Genomic DNA, 18,162 nt, shown 5'->3' with positions numbered 1-18,162 from the left:
GCTGCCTTAGTGGTTACTCAGAGGAAGTGTAAAGAGTTGAATACATAGACGTCTGACGGTCAGTTATGAAGCGGCATTGAAGACGATGCGATTCATCAATTTCCACGTCTCAAAATAGTTTTTAAAATATCCTGGCGGACTCACAGTTACCGCAAAAAATCATCTGATGACGTGTTGTGATGCAGAGCGAAGATCTAGCCAAAGTAACTCCACATAGTAACAGGACCGTTGACGGCAGAACAAAAATAGCCCCATTGATAGCAGTGGTTTCTTTTGAAACAGTAGACCGTTAATGTCTGGTAGAGTATTGAAGTCCACAGATATGAACACTTTCAGTATGAGTTACTTCATTTTACTTTTTCTGTTCAACACAGTCAGTGTTGGTCTGACTAGCTGGTTAGCTTTCATCATGCAAGAGAGGTTTTTACATTTTCATCCAGCTCTCAGCGGCATCACATCCATAGGGACCTCTCATTTATAAAAACTTTGTAAAACTTCTTCACGCAAAAAATTGTCTTAACCCTGTAAGTTGCTGGTTGTCAAAGCAGGAAACAAACCCCTGATCCGGTTGTACACAGATATTGGATATCAAATGACAAAAACCGCAAATGTCCAAACTGGGAAAATGACGAGCAAGTCCCTAAGATTAGAGATAAGATACTCTTTCTAACCTAACAGAGACAGAAAATAGACAATTTATTGTATTTTTTTTTTTACTGAAAAACAGCTGCTGGGATCATTAGGCGTCAATGCAAGTTGGACCCAAATCAGTAATCGTATCCTATCTGTTTGGGGATTAGAGTGGAATCCAACTCAGACTTGTTTACAGCCAGTTTCCAACAGAGGTCATCCTTGGACAAAGAAAATCAGCTGCTGGTCATTTCAGTCTTTTGCTGTTTTGTGCCCGATTTTTTTTAAGCTGTTTTGAACCGACCACGCAACAATTTCACAGGGAAGGAACATTTTTCACCCACTCTGACAAACAGTAAGCATAGTGCTTAACTATGTTTTACTAATAGTCTCAGAGTAAAGAAATCTGCTTTTATGAGTCCAATAAATGACATCTAGATTATCGACTCGCAGCCAAAATCATTTCAACCATGAAGGATTACAAAGTGTTCATAAAATAATGTGCAATAGCATGAAACTGTACCTAAGCTATATGCATTTCTGTAGAAGAAACAAACAAAATGGCATAAATGAATCAACAGCAAAGACTCTGGGCAACAATGGCGTCCATAGAAGAGTTCAAATGTCAAAATCCAAGTCCAAAGACTGTTGGGAAAATGTTCTGTGGAGTCAAAAAAATAAACATTAAAACATTTCAGACGGTTCGTGGGGCGTAAAACTTCCAAAACATTTCGAACATGATCCCAACAATCCAACATGGTGGCTGAGATGAGATGAAGCTGCTTTGCTCGGAACCTGCACAACATGACACACACAGACACGCCTCCAAACAAAAATACACTCCGGACTCCATCAGACTACAAAATATAAAGTTTGCTGTTAGGGTGAAATATTTTTTAAATTGAGACATATTTGATCTGTCCTGTCAAATATTCAATACAATGTAAAATTATAAACATGTAAACTGAGAACTCGTTTCATTTAGTGAGTAAAACATACAAAGCTATTTAGTTAATCTTTCATACTCTACGTGAATAATCGGGAACTTTCAGAAACATGGAGCTTTGAGTTTTTATTTACTTCATCTCCTTCCAATCAGAACCAGACTCAGGTCTTCTTTAGCCTCAAGGACCTCAGAGACACTGACCTGATTCAGCCTCTGAGGTCTGGATCGTGTTTTCCTTTTAACTTGAATCAGAGTGGGATATTTCCCAAATTACGAAGAACTAATAATCGGATATTTCTGGGTGATTCCCCTCCCATGAGACTTCAACTTTTGGCCTCAGCGCAGGTCGCAACTGGAGGGCAGTTCTGGTGAAAGTGGAATAAGCGGCTATGACGGATCTAATTATTTGTCATCTCATTAATTATCCGTGGGCGTACATGTGGTCTTGAGAAAATGTGTCGCCCTGTGAGTTTGCGTGTTTTTGTGTGTGGTGGTCGTGATGGGCAACTTTCCTTCAAGATAAGGAGAGGAAGGGGGTTGAGCAATCTGACCACGACTCCACACACACTCTCTCTCTCTCTCTCTCTCTCTGGGCTGAACGGGACTTCCTTCCTGACTTGGACCAGCGCGAAAACAAACACCGCGAAGAATGTATAAATGCGACTCTGTTTCAGCTTCGGATCATCGATTGGAGCCGTTCAATACAACCGGAGGTCCCAATTAGAAGTCCCCCTCACTCCGCCGGCATGAATCTCGCGACTCTGGCTCTGATTTTCTGCGCACTGTTCCTGCAGGAAGCCGCCGCCTCCGGGCGCGCCAGCTGCTCCGGGGGTCTCTGCTTCTTCCAGCGCTCGGCGGACTTTGAAGCTGCGGAGAAAGCCTGCAAAGAGTCGGACGGACAGTTGATGCGACTCGACTCTGACGAACAGGTGGACGCGATCCGTCTGCTGAGACCGGGGAGGTACTGGTTGCGCGGTGGTGCGATCTGCACCGCCGTCTCCGTGGAGAGCGGGTCCTTAGTCTCGTTAGGGCCGGAGCCGTGCCGAAACACCCTGGACGGATTCTTGTGTCTGTACGAATCCTCTACGGTGTGCGGAGCAGTTCAGAGCAGTGGAGGCACGTTGGTTATGTACAGAACAGTGACGGGATTTGACGTGTTGGAGTCTGAGACGTTTCCTCCAGGGACCCTGGCCCTGGTGAGACAGCCGGGCGCTCGGTACCCGGACTCTAAGCACCTGTGCATGTCCACATGGTTACAGTCTCCGTGGCCCTGCGAGGTCTTCCAGGGCGGCTGCGATCACGGCTGCAACAAAACCTCCAACACCTGCACGTGTCCGGACGCACGCGCTCTCCATCGCAACAACATCTCCTGCATGGAGCCCACAGCTGCCAGACCCCAGCCTGAAACCCCACGCTGCCCCGAGGGCTACAAGCCGGCGGCGGACGGCGGTCGCTGCGTGGACGTGGATGAGTGCGCGGAGGCGTCGGATCTCTGCACGGGCGAGGGCGAGCAGTGCGTCAACCTGGACGGGAGGTACGAGTGCAGGTGCGCGCACGACTTTGTGGAGGAGGACGGCGTCTGCGTCAACACGTCGATCTGCTTGTTGTGCGAGCACATGAAGTGCGAGAAGGTCAGCGGGGTGTACCGATGCGAGTGCAAGGAGGGGTACCGGGTGTCCCCCAAAAACCCCACCGAGTGCGAGCAGGAGTGCCACCAGAGAGAGTGCCCTGCGATCTGCAACAGCAATGAGGCGCTGGAGAAGAAGGACATGCAGCAGTGCTACTGCCCCGAGGGCTACATCGTGGACCTCGGGCACGGCTCCGCCACCTGCTACGACATCGACGAGTGCAAATCACAGAAGTTCTGTGACCACGAGTGTGAGAACCTGCCCGGTGGGTTCAGGTGTGTGTGCAGGGAAGGCTACAGGCTGCAAGGGATTGACAAGTGTGTTCGCCTGCATCAGGGAGGGGAGGAAGAGGAGGAGGAGGAGAGCGCATCGGGGTCGCCTCCTGATCTCGCCAGCACGCCGGTCAGCCTCCAACCGGCCGCCGTGCCCTCTTACATCAAGACCGGCAGCGTCCTGGGCATCGCCGTGTTCGTGGTGCTGTGCGTGGCGCTGCTGGTGTGCGTGGTGAAACGCTCGTTGAGACGCTGCGCGTCGCTGAACCTGAACTCCTTAAAACACCCGGACATCGATATTTTCTACCTGCAGCAGATCACAACGGAGACCTACAAGAGATTATCGTTCGATAAGCAGTTTAAAAACGACTCGCAAAGAGTCTGAGGGGCGATGCGCCGATCGGTGCCCATACAGATGCAACGTCCGATTTGTTCGTTGTTTCGATTTTTCTCTCATAACATAAAACCCAACTGTGCTTCAGATGAAGGAATTACAAAACTCCAATGCATAAAACCTGATTCTTTTTTATTATTATAAAAATGTACAAGAAGACATCATATGTTTATGGACCAAAATGATTTTTGTTCCTCTTTTGAGCTGTGAAGCATTTAATGTTAAGAATTGCAACCTATTATTAATGAGAGAAAATCGGTGTGTTTTGATCGGGCTGATCGGTGCATCCAGGTTTGTCCTTTTAGACAGAAATTTATCCTGAGGCCACATTATGTTTAAAAAAACTGTAAGTCATACTATTAGTGAAGTGAGAAATAAAAACAGCTTTAAGATTTCTGTCCCATTAAAAAAACAATTCTTAAGTTAGATCAGTTTCCAGCTTTAGTCAGCTACTATTGGCGCAAGCTGCAGTTTCCAACATTTCCTAACGTTCTATGCACGTATTTGCTGCAATTCTCAAGTTTATTCCGCTTTAATTGTCTGACGAAGTTACATTTAATGTAAAGCTAAAAACAGATCGACACTGGATGTGACTGAAAAAGAAAAAAAAATGAGCTGCCTGATTTATGGACCTTTGACACGATCACCGCAGATCTTCTCATTGGGAGAAAACCGCAGCGTGGAAATCGAGCGGACTGATGACTCGCGAGTCATAAATATAAAGTGGTATTTATGTTAACAGTTAAATGAAAGCTGGACGTCAGGTTCTTAATGACCTGAATTGTGTAAAAAAAAAAAAAAAAAAAAAAAAAAAAAAAAAAAAGGCTGTGTGACGAAGGAACTGTGAAATGAGTGTCACCTACGAGTAAACCACATCGCGTCAGCATGGTCTGTACACTACTACTCATAACCTGACTGTACCAGGCTGATTCTCACCGGTCAGCTTCATGTGAATGTAAAACTGTGCTGCTATTACATGTATTACAGCTGCATACATCTGTACGACAAGCCTTCTTGTATAAAATCATGGTTAACTGTGTATTTGTTTTCTAGTGAATATGATGCCAAAGGAGACGAGTTAATAGTTTGCTGTCGTCCAACCGAATATTTGGACAACAGCAAAATAAAAAAAATCAATAAAAAAATTACCTTAATTAGTCATTTATACTTCTATTAAAAAAATCTCATCGAGTTCGGCAGCACGGACACGGTCTTCATTAAGCTTGTTTTCTTACTTGTTCTTAGATGATTTATTGAACTTAACATTTTCAGTCTGAGTATTTTTTAACACTAAAATTGTTCGTAAATCAATCAATAAAAAGGAAATAAAGATGCAAAGTTCACAGAAGAACATATGCGTCTCTTCAAAACGACAAAAGATGAAAACAAAAACGCTGCAGCGGATGAAAAGTATGTTTTTACAAAACAGGGAAATGAAACCAACAAAGACCTGACACAGTTGATCGTTGTGTCAGGTCTTTTTTCACCAAACCATCTTTCATGGTTTGATGAAAAAACTAAAGAAAATGTTGTATTATTTTATTGTTAAATTTTATTAATTTTCTTTTATTATTTATTTGTTTTTTTTAAGACAGAATGATTCAAGCCTGCATTACAGGACCGTAAAAAAAAGATCTCAATTTGATTAGGGGAAAAATTGACTCAAATTAGATTCGACTGCCAATTCAACTAGTCGACTAATTATTCGACCAGCATACTTTCAACAATTCAATTATATTTAATATAAATATAGGAAATAAAGTGACTGCAGCTTTTTACATTATGTATCCAACAAATCTTCTTGTAATGAAATAATGCTGTTGAAACACAAATTAACGGATTATTTGGGGTATGGCAAGCAGTTTTGGAAATATTCAATAACCTCCGCATGACCCCCTCCGTTCTGGTCACGACTAAACTTCACTACTTTCAGTTTTGCTCAAACTGGTTCAATATAAAGAAATTCTTCTCAGCAACTCGCTTCACGAACTGCTGGCACTTTAGCCTAGCAGCTAAAAGTCCAACTAGCAAAAGTGCTGCAGTAGCAGCACAAGTGTCTCAACAAGTGGGCTTTTTAGTAAACAACGACAAACAACTGACCTACTTGTTAAGTAGTAACACTTAAATATGTAAACTAGTTCAATGTGAGCTGCAAATTCAACTAGTTGAAATATTAAAGCATTTAGGATTTTACCGGCTAGACAAACTTGTTAGCCTTACAGACAAAATCGTGTTTTTAATGGTAGTTAACTAGAGTCAACAAGTACAGACATTTAATGGTCACTTGGAAATTGTTGGGATAAGTATGTAATGGCTAGTTAATATATAAGATTTTAAAGCCAAACCATTGACCAGTGGGGTCTGGTCATCGACAAGTGTGTCAAAAATGCCACCAAGATGAACGTTTCTGCCACAGCTCAAGTACTTTTTGGTTTTCTAACGAGATTTTTACTCTAACTAGTAGAAAAAGAGCGTAACAAGTTACCAAAAATGTGGAAGTGTTTTTGTTGTTTTTGTTGTTTGGTAGTGCAGAAATTGTACATTGTACAAGCGTGAGTAAATGTTGCAGTAGTGCAAAGTAGTAGCAAACGGCTTGGCTAAAATGATGACTGATGAAGGATGTTGAATATTTTAGTCCAACTTCTTGCCATATTTGCAAAACTGGTCAACTAGTGAAGAAAGCAACATCTGAACCGACAGCTAGTTAACTTTCTGATGAGCAATTTCTCCTGCAAAGGCAACAAAGCTGACTTAATATGCATTGTAGGGTTGACTAGTGACTCAACTGAACTGTTGGGTCACACCAACGCACAACTTTAAGAAATACTTATAAGTTGGTGAGTGAAATAAGTGGACTAGTTAACATGTTAGGTCAACAACTCGCTAGTAGAACATATTGACTATAGTATGTGAAGAAGCCTTCTAGTTTGGGACTTGTGGTGCTTAAAATATTTAATAATGAAATAACGAGAGCAAATGTCGATCTCAGGTTTAGACACAAACCTTATTATGAGTAAGAAGGCCGTAATGCTGACAGTTCTCCAGAATATCAAATATTTACACAAAACTGCTTGCCATACTGGAGAGTCGCGCTGGCCGGGGGAGAATTGGGTGGGGCTACGAGGACATATAAGGGTCTTTCGGGGAAAAAAACAGTTATGCGTCAGCCTGTACCAGCCGTGCGTAACTGTGGATGTGAAGTGGAGGGGCACCGAGCTCTCCGGCAGGTCGTTACTCAGAGCGCCTTCCTTCCTCCGCCGGGCCCTAATATGGAGCTTGGGGCTTATAAATACCACATAAATAGTTCTCCAAACAATCAAGTCAAAAGGTTCCCGGATCGCGCAAGAACCTAAACGGGGGCACAGCTGAGATCCGAACATGAACGTCGCAGCGGGGCTGTTTGTGTCGATGCTTGTTTTCCTCCTGGGGAAAGATGCGGGAGCAGCGCGGAACAGCGGCTACTGTATCGGGAACTCGTGCTTCACCCTGTTCCAGGACCTCCGCACTTTCAGCTCAGCGCAGTGGCTCTGCAGAAACCAGGACAGCAACCTGATGACGGTGCGGACCTCTGTGTCCAGCGACGTGCTCTCCGTCCTGCTGGGAAATCTGACCGGCAGCTTCTGGATCGGCTTGCACCGCCCGAGAGGCTGTCCGGACCCGTCAGAGGAGCTCCGAGGCTTCCAGTGGGTAACCAAGGACACCAAGAGCGACTTCATCAACTGGCAGCCGGACCCGGACGACAGCTGCTCCGCCGCTGGCTGCGTGTCCGTGAACGGAGGGGAGAACTTTAAATGGACCCAGACCCCATGCAACCTGCTCGCAGAGGGCTTCCTCTGCGAGAACGTTTTCACCGACCCCTGCGCTAACCTGCCGCACACAGCGCAGCAGTCTGTGCTCTACTTGACTCCCTACGGGTTCGAGGTGGAGGATATTCAGTCCTCCACTCTGCCGCGTGGAAGTATCGCCACCCTTTTCCCGTCCAAGACCAAATACATCTGCGGCCCCTCCACGAAGTGGCTGCGGGCTCCTTGGGGCTGCGAGATAAAAGAAGGCGGGTGTGAATACAAATGCACCGTGGACCACAGCAGCACTCCCGTCTGCTACTGCCCGCTGGGCGAGACCGTGAACCCGGCTAACGGAGTCTCGTGCCAGGCGCAGGACCCGGACGACCCCTGCGCGGCGCTGCGCTGCCAGCAGATCTGCTACGAGGCCGGAGGCCGGCATCAGTGCGGCTGCGAGAGCGGCTACAAGTTGGTCGACGGCGCGTGCGAGGACACGGACGAGTGCACGCTCGCGCCGTGCGAGCACGATTGCACCAACACTCCTGGAAGCTACGTGTGCTCGTGCTTCGAGGGGTACAGGGTGGACGAGATGGATCCGCACAAATGCAAGCGGCACTGCGGGAAGCAGGAGTGCCCCGCGGAGTGCGACCCCAACGACAACTTCCAGTGCTTCTGCCCGGACGGCTACGTGTCGGAGGAAAGGGGGGTCTCCACCTTCTGCATAGACATAGACGAGTGCGAATATTTTTACTGCGAACACGAGTGCCGCAACACGTACGGCGGGTACATGTGCTCCTGCCCCCCCGGTTTCGAGTTGGTGAATGAATACAAGTGCAGAGTCAGCGACAGGTCCACTCTCAGCATCCCCACGTCGCCCACAGACCCACACCCCGACCCGACCGGGCGGCCCCCCGCGGTGACGGTTGGGGGTCTGGTGGGGATCATAGTGAGCACGGTCTTCGTGGTCGTGCTGGCCGTTTTTGCGGCGCACGTGCTGCTCCTGCGCAGAGGGAAGAAGGAGGGGAGCGCCGGGGGTGAGATCAAAGAGACCGAAGACGGTGTGCGCGGCTCGCAGCTGCCCGGCGACAGCCGCACGGACAAGGTGGTGTAGGAGAGAGACGCTTTTGGACGAGAGGCGCGAATGAATGTACGAGCCGAGCGTTCAAGAAGAACAGACTCAAAAAATGTATAAAAAAAAAAACAAAAACTCTCACTTTCTCACTTTCAGGAAGAAGTCTGGCAGGATGCAGCTCAGGTAGAAGAGTAAATGAAGCGGCAAACGGTTTACAAAAAATAAAAAATAAAAAAAAAAACAGTCCAGCCCAACTCATTCACAGCCTCCGAGATGTAATAAAGCGACAAAAGAACTGTTTACAGTTTGTATTTTTTTTTACTTTGGTATTAAAATGTAATATGAACAAGTAAAAGATTAGAATGACTTTTTGATTAATTTTTTTTAATGACTCCTTACTGTTAACTTGTCTCCAGTGGTAGATTGGTGCGCCATCTGGTGGAAATAAACTGATTTGCAACGCACCTGTTCCTCGGCCCATATCAGCTCAGATGCAGTGAAACTGATGCCTCTCATTCAAAATCAAATCAATAAATACTGTATGAAATGAAAAAAAAATATTTTAAAATATATGTTTTTTTAGTGTGTCGTTTATTTTGTCGATCACAGATGTTTATTTATTGTTCATTATCATATTGATTATTGTAATTATTGGAAGTAAGCACATAATTGCGCAGTTCTAAATGAATTTGACCATCAGATGGATCATATCGTGTTAGAACAGAATAACCTTCGTTGTCTCAGACTGAGGGGAATTCAGGAGTCGCCATAGAAACTTAAGATAAGTGGAAGCATGCATTTTCATACAAAGGTTAATATATATATATATATATATATATATATATATATATATATATATATATATAGAGAGAGAGAGAGAGAGAGAGAGAGAGAGAGAGAGAGAGAGAGAGAGAGAGAGAGAGAGAGAGAGTGTTCATCGAATCAGTCCTGATTCCAGATGAAGGTTCTGACTTTTACAACAACTCAAACTCTAAACATCTCTAAGCATGTCTCGTTTTTCTGCATTTGGTTTTATTTTTTACATGAGATTAAGAAAAACAAACAAACAGGTACAGAGTAACAGGAATCACTGAGTACGGTAAGCCACATTGTGCAATTATGCAATGTTTCAGCAATCAGCGGCGACCATGAACATAACTTTGACAGAAGTGGACAGTTTACGAAACACTTCGCAGCAACACTGTTTTCATCAACACGACGATTACAACGTCTGTTACTGAACAAGAAACAAAGGAAAAATAAAGGATTTATCTGCTATTGTTTTCAGTAGGTTCAACTTATAATAACCTTGTTTTGTGTTTTATTGCACAAAATATTTTAAACTTGATTCAAGTAACAATTGTACTACTAACGGATGGTTTGAAGTATTATATTGCGTATTTTGTTTATAGATCCATTCGATGAACTAAAATATGACCGAAAAGCTGATTTATTTCAGTCTCTCCTCAAACACAATCTGTAAACTACTTTCACACAGACTGATGCGTCCGACGCTTTGGCTCTGTTTTTTCTGCTTACGGCTAATAATAATATTAATAATAAAAAAAATAAAACAAAAAATAAAAATTTGAATATTACTTCAAATCTGGGTTTTTTTTCTCCACCCTTACAAAGATTTATTTAGGAATGTGGCCTTAGGAAAAGGTACGCTAATAGTTAAAGCATATTTCCTTAAGCTTTAAATATTAAGCGTAAGTTAGGTATTTTTATTCTGAAAAACGAATACTAATTTTCCTTCAAATAAATAATAATAAAAATAATAGAGGGTTAGAAGAAATGTTTGCTATTGCCTATATAGAAATAGTCTTCAGTCACTGAATTTTGCACACGCAATCCTAGATAAACTGTAACTTTGCGCAAACAATCGGTGATGGGCGAAGTTATTATTAGTTTTCCTGCTGCAGCCCCCTGATATGTTAACCCGTTGTGTGCTATCTGTTAGGACGGACAGCGCCCTGCCTGCCTGCCAGCCTGCGGACTCACCCTGGTTCTGCTCCCGGGTGTGTCGGAGTGCCTACCTGTGGAGGAGGCTCCAGGAGCAGAGCGGAAGTGGATCCAATCAGCCAACACGGAGCCGCGGAAAAAAAGGGGAAAGCTCCATGAACGGAACATGGTCACCCGCCAGAAAGAGGAAGGTGAAACCTCGTTGGTGGGGGAAATTGCGAATTATGCGCGTTTTGAAAGAACAGCGGAAAATCAGGCTTTCTAAACCCAAACACACACAGACAGACAGAGAGAATCTACGGAGCAACTTGTACGCTTGGAAGACGCGTTGAAGCGAATTTTCCACCAGTGAGGGAGGGATTCCTTTCACCGTCTCAATCAGGTGCAGAGGTAAGACGTTCCCATGTGTCCCACTCCAAATCCGAGCGGAGGCTTTTGCACGCGACGATGTTACTTCGCGGCTTTATATATATAGCCTATATATATATAAAGTCTTTAAACCCCGTGACGTCACGCAGGGTCCCTTTACCTAAATGACAGGTAGAGCTTACACAGTATTAAAGAACATCAGACATTCAAATGTGTCCTGTTTATACGGTCTTCTTGTGTATTTGTTCTGGAGTGAAAAAGAGAGGAAACACCTTGCAGGGGTCCCCAGAGTCGGTCCTGGAGGGCCGACATCCTGCATGCTTTAGTTCTCTCCCTGGTTGAACGCACCGGGATCCAATGATGGCTCGTTAGAAGTCTTAAGAAGAACATTGACATGCTGAAAAGGTTGTTACTACCACCAGGGAGAGAACTAAAATATGCAGGATGCCGGCCCTCCAGGACCGACCCTGGGGAGCTCTGTGGGCATAAAGGAGAAATAGCGCCTCCTACTGTCACAGGTACAGGTGGCAGTATAAGAACAGAAAATACGCGGTGCACTTTTGTTTCTTACGTTGCTTTTCATATTTAAACATTTTTTTTTTAAAAATCAAACAAAATTGAAATTGCACTCCTCCGACACTGACAACAAGATAGAATGCAACAACTGTTGACAGATTGGTGCAAATCTGATCCGGATTTTCTCGTCAGAGGATAAAAAACTACAAAAAAATAAAATAAAATAAAATAAAAATTAGATTTTGCTCTAAAAATGTAACATCCAAATTTGAGCCGTTTAATTTTGTAGCAAAAAGAAATATTTCATTTTTGTTTCCTATTTAACTATTATCTGCATTGCCAGCCTTTTCACGCAAATTAATTGTTAAACTAAAGGGGAAAGTCAGGGTGTACCGAGAAACTGCGCCCCCTGGCGTCACACTATAGTGATTGCTGCCGCTAGAATGACAAGCATATGCTTAAAGCTCCTTTTTAATCGTGCAAAACGTTTTTTGTTTTTTTTTTTAAAATATATTTATAACGTTTAAAATATGAAATCAAAATGAACTAATGTTTATAATATCCTCTGGCGTTTTTGGCCACAAAAAAAAGCTCATATTAAACTTTAACATCTTGTATTTTGAATAATAGCTAGCTTGTTTGTTGTTTCTTCATCGGTCTTTTCTAATGAAAAAGTCTTTATTTAGTTTGATTTTCTGTTTATATTTTTAAATAAATGTTTTGGGGGTTTTTTTAATCAGAAACAAAGATATCCTGTTTTGTCTCCTGAACTCCATATTGTCAATGACATATTATATTAATAGTATACAACCAAAGTGGAAAAGCAGTTTAGGACATTTGGACTCGGAGTTGCTAATCTGAAACATCAACCATTTTTCCGACACAGCTCTAATAATCTGTGCATGCAGGACCCATTTCCATTTTCATATCCGCTCAGGGCAAACAAATCAGGGATTGCACAACTCTGTGGACAGTGCAGTAATAACACGAGCTGCTCGGGTGAACCAAAGTAAACAGTGGGACGGTTTGTCCTCTGTAGGTCCAGGACAGTATGTGGCTGCTGGTCCTTCAGCTGATCTGCGCTGCCTTCTACCTACAGGTTGGTGTCTAACATTGAACTTAGCTCACACATTTTCTAGAGATTTAACATACTAAGTGTACAGATATATTAATACTTTTAGCTCATAAACTTTCCCACTGAAGGGAAAGAACAGTTACTTTCTATTCTATTTGAAGCAAAGTCAGTGGTGAAAGTTTGGGGTAAGACACAGATAAATATTAATTATGATGGACATTGACATTGGTCCAATATTCTCCAATAGGTGAATCCATAATATATATATATATTTCAATTGCAACAATGTATCATTTGATTGAGCAAAGGGCAGCTGTGTTTATGTACATGTAATACACGTGCACACATTCAAACATGAAATCATAATGAAAAATTTACATTTTCTTACAGTAATGGGTTTGGCAACGTTTTCACATATTGTCTTCATTATCTTTTTTGAAATATGTTGTGTTTCTTTTATCATAATCAAAGAAGAAACAAAGAAATCCTGTTTGAAAAGGTGGTTATAAGAATCACTGTAATTCTACACATCAGTTCTGGTCCTTTTACCATATAAATACAGAAATTACAACATTTGCCCAATAAAATCGGTATTTATACGGTAAAATCACCACAATTTTACTAGAAATTCTAGAATTTCTAGTAAAATACTGGCAACCACAGCTGCTGTAATTTAATTGTAAATTAGAGAAGGGTTTTTTTGTTTTTGTTTTTTTTTTACATTGTGGCAAAGCCAAAAATTTCACACATAATACACCTTAATGTGTGATTATAAAGAGATAAGGCAAACAACCCTAATCCATCTTCAAATTTATGAGCTGTCTGAAAAACTTGAATGTATAATTACTTAATCCTGAACTCTTAATGAAGAGGTTTTTTTTCACCCTGCAGCCAGCAACATGTCACCCATCATGCCAGATACGGGGACAAATAGCCTACTGCTCCGCCAAGAACCTCACCAGGGTCCCTGTTCTGCCTCCCAACATCACCCATTTATATTTGGATGTAAACTTCATCCATGAGATAGACAAGACTTCTCTCAGAGACTTCGAGGAACTCCAGGAATTAGACCTGGGAAGCCAGAAAGTAAGCCTCACCATTAGGAACGACTCCTTCCTCAGGCAGAGAAAGTTGACCAGACTGGTTCTCGGAGACAATGTTGGCCTTAAGCTGGAGCCGCGGGCGTTCGCCGGGCTGGTCAGGTTAAGAGACCTCTGGCTGGATTACTGCTCTTTGACTGACTCCATACTGGCAGAAAACTACCTGGAGTCACTTCTGTCATTGGAAAAGCTCAACCTCTCCGGGAACAAAATAGTGAGACTCAATCCGGGTCAGTTCTTTTGGAATCTCACAAAGTTCTCACAGTTAATTCTTGAGCTGAATCCCCTTGAGAAAATATGCGAGAAAGACTTAGTTGGCTTCCAGGGGAAATCATTTTACCTCCTGAACTTGCGGTCGAACAGTTTCTTCAGATCTGACGTTGACTGGAAGGACTGCGGAAACCCTTTCAAAGGGATGGCCTTCAATATCCTTGATATCTCAGGAAGTGGAATGAATTTGGAGACATTAAAATTGTTTTTCAGAGCAATCAGGGGGACTCCAATTGCTCATCTTAAATGTTCTGGAAGTCATGGAAAAGACTTTTCCTATAACAACCTGCCTGACCCAGACAAAGACACTTTTCAAGGCCTCGAAGAGAGTTCAGTTGTTCATTTAGATCTATCAGGGAGCAAGATTTTTGCTTTAAAGACTGGAGTCTTTAGAGCTCTGAAAGACGTGCAGATGATTGATATCTCCCAGAATAAGATCAACTTTATTGAGACAAACGCCTTCATTGGTCTGCAGAGGAACCTGCTACATCTCAACCTGTCATCCAATCTGTTAGGAGAGATCCGCTCCGACACCTTCAGGACTCTGACAAACCTTCTCATTTTGGACTTGTCTAACAACCACATTGGTGTTCTTGGAGACAAGGCCTTCAGTGGTCTTCCCGAGTTACAGCATTTACATCTGAAAGGAAACTCTCTGCGACAGCTAGCATCTCCTGCGCCGCTACCGAATTTACAGTTCCTCCTCCTACAAGACAATAAGTTGACTTCCATCAGCAGCATTGTTAGCTTGTGGAACAGCAGTGTCTATTTAGATATTTCAGAAAACAGATTCACAAACCTGGAGGACATTTATGTCATTTTAACTCATTTCAAGCATCTGCTGTACTTTTTGTACGGGGGCAACACCATTTTGTGGTGCACTATAAATACAGGGGTCTCCATGCCTCCTGGTAATAGTTTGGCTTTGTTGGACCTTCATGGCAGTTCCCTCCAGATCTCTTGGGCAAAGGGGCAATGCCTGGACATATTTGATAATTTTCAGAATCTGATTGGTTTAAATATCAGCCTCAATTCCCTTATGACCCTTCCTCATGGGATATTCAGGGGTCTCACCTCGATTAGAAATATCGACCTTTCGTCCAATGCCTTGACCTATCTGGAGGCCAATGTATTCCCAGCCAGCGTAAAATCGCTCTACCTCTCAAACAACTTCCTAGCCTCTCCTGATCCCATGACTTTCCACTCGCTCAGCACCCTCGACCTTTCAGGAAATCGGTTCCACTGTGATTGCGCTCTGGAGGGCTTCCTGAAGTGGCTGAACACGACCAATGTGACTTTCCTGAGCCCGGCTCAGGAATACAGATGTGAGTTCCCAGCTTCTGTCCACAATCTTCCCCTATTGGAGTTTTCCACCAAAATGGAGTCATGTGAAGATGAGGAAAAAGACGTTCAGGCTTTTCAGTTGGCTCTTTTCATCTGCTCCGCCATTCTTGTCTTCAGCCTTGTACTCAGCGGGATTGTTTACGCCCGCCTACGAGGGCAAATATTCATTATCTACAAAAAGATCATCAACAGGGTTCTTGAAGGACCCAAACCGCCTGCCCAAGAAAATAACTGGCAATACGATGCCTTTCTGTGCTTCAGCAACAGCGACTACAGGTGGGTGGAGGCCGCCTTGCTGAAGAAGCTAGACAACCAGTTTGCAGAAGAGAACTTGTTCCACTGTTGCTTCGAAGCTAGAGACTTTCTACCTGGGGAGGATCATCTGTCAAACATCAGGGATGCCATTTGGGGAAGCAGGAAGACCTTGTGCATCGTCTCCAAGGAGTTCCTCAAAGGTGTGGCTTTAAGTACACTGAGGTTTGGAGGGAAATGGACTACATTTGTTTTCTGATAACACCCTGAACCCTGTCAATCTATCTTTAGCACCTATTAGAAGAAATCAAAGCTTTTTCAGCATCACTCCCAAATGAGATGTAAATTGTAACTTCTGAGATAAGCTACAAGTAGCTATATTTACCAAGATCCTTTTCTGAAGTTCTGTGTTCTCACTTTTGGTAGATGGTCATAGGGGGTTCCCATTCCCTTAGTCTAATGCCAAATTAGTATCTGGATAGCCTCACATATGCAAATAGAAATCCAGCTGGCATATCTTAAAGTAAAAAGAACTAAGAGTAATTTCCAATGTGGCAGTATTGAAAGCGTGTATCCAAGAAGACGCATCCAAGAAATCCTTCAATAATTTATTGGTGAACTTTGTTTGATCTCCAAAAGTATGAAACCAAGAGATTTATTGTTTTGTCCTTTCAAGCAACAAAACCTTCTACAGCTGCGTCATCTTTCTGACATTAGCATGTTAGCTACCACAGCCGGGTTGTTGTTTCACTGCTGTCTTAGTTTGCGTTCATACGAATGACTACGTTTCTGCCTCCCTACAGATGGCTGGTGTTTGGAGGCGTTCACTTTAGCCCAGGGCCGCATGTTAGAGGAGCTGACCAACGTCCTGGTTATGATGGTGGTAGGGAAGGTGTGTATATGCCTATGCTGCTGTACAAACAATTGGTACACAACATACCTGTGACTCTCCATATATTAGAATATTGTTGAAAGGTAATTTATGGCTGTTACTTAATTTATTGTTTCAAGAGTCTGTTAATATTGATGATTCTGGCTTACAGCTAAACACAAAATTACTTTCCTCAAGGAAATTACATTATTGTATACACCCAATGCAAAATATTTCATACAGAATTTAGGCATGAACTACTGCATCGATGCAGCATGAAGGAAATCATTGTGGTCCTGCTGAGGTGTGATTGATGCCCGGGTTGCTTTGACAGCTGCCTCTTGTTAATATTCCACAGGTTCCCCATGGCAATGATCTCAAACCTAATTCTTCGAGGGCCAGAGTCCTGACAACTTTTAGATGTGTCCCTTGTCACAGTTGAAGCCCATGAAGTGGCAGTGTGACAATATCAGTTTTTGAAACTATCAAAAACTATCATATTAAGTCTTTACCAGCTAAATTAACAAACGCTTGAAATAAATCACCCTGTGATCTGACTATGTACTAAATAAGTTTTACTTTAATATGTACACCCTTGTTCTAAGTTGTTCCATTTTACACCTGTGTTTCCTGCTGTGGAATGTTTGCGTGGAAATGCCACCATCTCTCTTAACCATTTGTTCGTTACAAACCCAAAGGTTGCTCACTACCAGCTGATGAAGTGCAATGCAGTCAGAGCCTTTGTCCAGAGGAGAGAGTACCTCACCTGGCCTGAGGACCCTCAGGACCTGGAGTGGTTCTATGAGCGGCTTGTCTCGCTGATCCTCACAGACACCAAGGTGAAGAAGTTTGCTGAGGACAAGCCTAAGGTTGTGAAGACAGATTGTCAACCTCCTGCTCAAGACATGATTCCACTTGAGAACATCAGAGTCGTTGCCAACTAAAGCCTCAACAGGGAAGTCCATTAATGTGAAGGTAAGTTCTTTAAGAAGACTTCAGTCTTTATTAAACTTAAACTGCCTTAAATGAAATACCTATGCCTTCAAACAAGTCTTTAAAACTGACTTTAGTGTCATTTGCCTTTCTTCCTACAGGAAGCCAACGAAGGCAGACTCTACTCACTCTGCACAAGTCATAGTCACCAGTCCATAATCGGGGACATTGAGTGTAATACTGTGAACAGTGTGGTGCAGGTTGTGTGCTGCGTTTTTAGTCAAAACGTTCAATCAGAATGTGACCTGCGGAGAGAAGACGTGTTCAGTGTTTAACTTGGTGGTGGAGTTGTAAGGAGTTGTCTGTGGTGCTGAGGAGTTCATTACCAGTGATCAGTAGCAATGTTATACATATATACATAAATTTGTTGGAAGATGTAGTTCTTCCTTTTTTTTTTTTTTGTAAGTCAGCTCTACTGGTATTCAATTATATACCAGTGGGATGTAAATACTACTGATTTTGGGGGGAATTTTTGTAAAGCACTGGGGTTTGACTTTCTGTGTTGTGTGATGGAGCTTTCATCAGAATCCAATGTACTGTGAATAAATTATAATTTAGTTTGATTTATCAAAATATTTAACATTTTATTATTATAATTTAAATGAATGGAAAAATTATTACAAGCTTAATGGAAATGGATTTTAAATGACACCTGGCAAAATAAAGACACATAATAAACATTT

At 42.9% G+C, this 18,162-nt stretch overlaps 3 protein-coding genes across 3 annotated transcripts; all 3 read left to right on the top strand.

The window, feature by feature from the left end:
• Positions 1-2,091: 2,091 nt before the first annotated feature.
• On the top strand, positions 2,092-5,024 carry LOC122825865 (thrombomodulin-like; the record flags this gene model as incomplete). The annotated part of the gene is made up of 1 exon (XM_044107445.1): positions 2,092-5,024. A coding segment is annotated over one exon (1,770 nt), but the record flags the coding sequence as incomplete, so codon positions are not given.
• Positions 5,025-7,030: 2,006 nt separating this feature from the next.
• On the top strand, positions 7,031-9,079 carry LOC122825392 (thrombomodulin-like). The gene is made up of 2 exons (XM_044106809.1): positions 7,031-8,799; positions 8,881-9,079. The coding sequence occupies exon 1, from the start codon at positions 7,249-7,251 to the stop codon at positions 8,761-8,763; it is 1,515 nt and encodes a 504-aa protein (XP_043962744.1). The 5' UTR covers positions 7,031-7,248; the 3' UTR covers positions 8,764-8,799; positions 8,881-9,079.
• A 1,640-nt stretch (positions 9,080-10,719) lies between these two features.
• tlr5a (toll-like receptor 5a) lies at positions 10,720-18,162 on the top strand. Its single transcript, XM_044106808.1, has 6 exons — positions 10,720-11,079; positions 12,614-12,673; positions 13,541-15,818; positions 16,419-16,507; positions 17,185-17,461; positions 17,581-18,162. The coding sequence occupies exons 2-5, from the start codon at positions 12,626-12,628 to the stop codon at positions 17,428-17,430; spliced, it is 2,661 nt and encodes an 886-aa protein (XP_043962743.1). The 5' UTR covers positions 10,720-11,079; positions 12,614-12,625; the 3' UTR covers positions 17,431-17,461; positions 17,581-18,162.

The sequence above is a fragment of the Gambusia affinis genome, linkage group LG22, assembly GCF_019740435.1.
Source record: "Gambusia affinis linkage group LG22, SWU_Gaff_1.0, whole genome shotgun sequence".
Lineage (NCBI taxonomy): Eukaryota > Metazoa > Chordata > Actinopteri > Cyprinodontiformes > Poeciliidae > Gambusia > Gambusia affinis.
The sequence above is the reverse complement of the archived record's forward strand: the minus strand, read 5'-3'. Positions and strand labels throughout refer to the sequence as shown.

Coding starts and splice junctions, on each gene's coding strand:
- LOC122825392 (XM_044106809.1), top strand. CDS start 7,249: ATGAACGTCGCAGCGGGGCTGTTTGTGTCGATGCTTGTTTTCCTCCTG.
- tlr5a (XM_044106808.1), top strand. CDS start 12,626: ATGTGGCTGCTGGTCCTTCAGCTGATCTGCGCTGCCTTCTACCTACAG. Junction 12,674..13,540: donor GCGCTGCCTTCTACCTACAG/GTTGGTGTCTAA, acceptor TTCACCCTGCAG/CCAGCAACATGTCACCCATC. Junction 16,508..17,184: donor TTATGATGGTGGTAGGGAAG/GTGTGTATATGC, acceptor ACAAACCCAAAG/GTTGCTCACTACCAGCTGAT.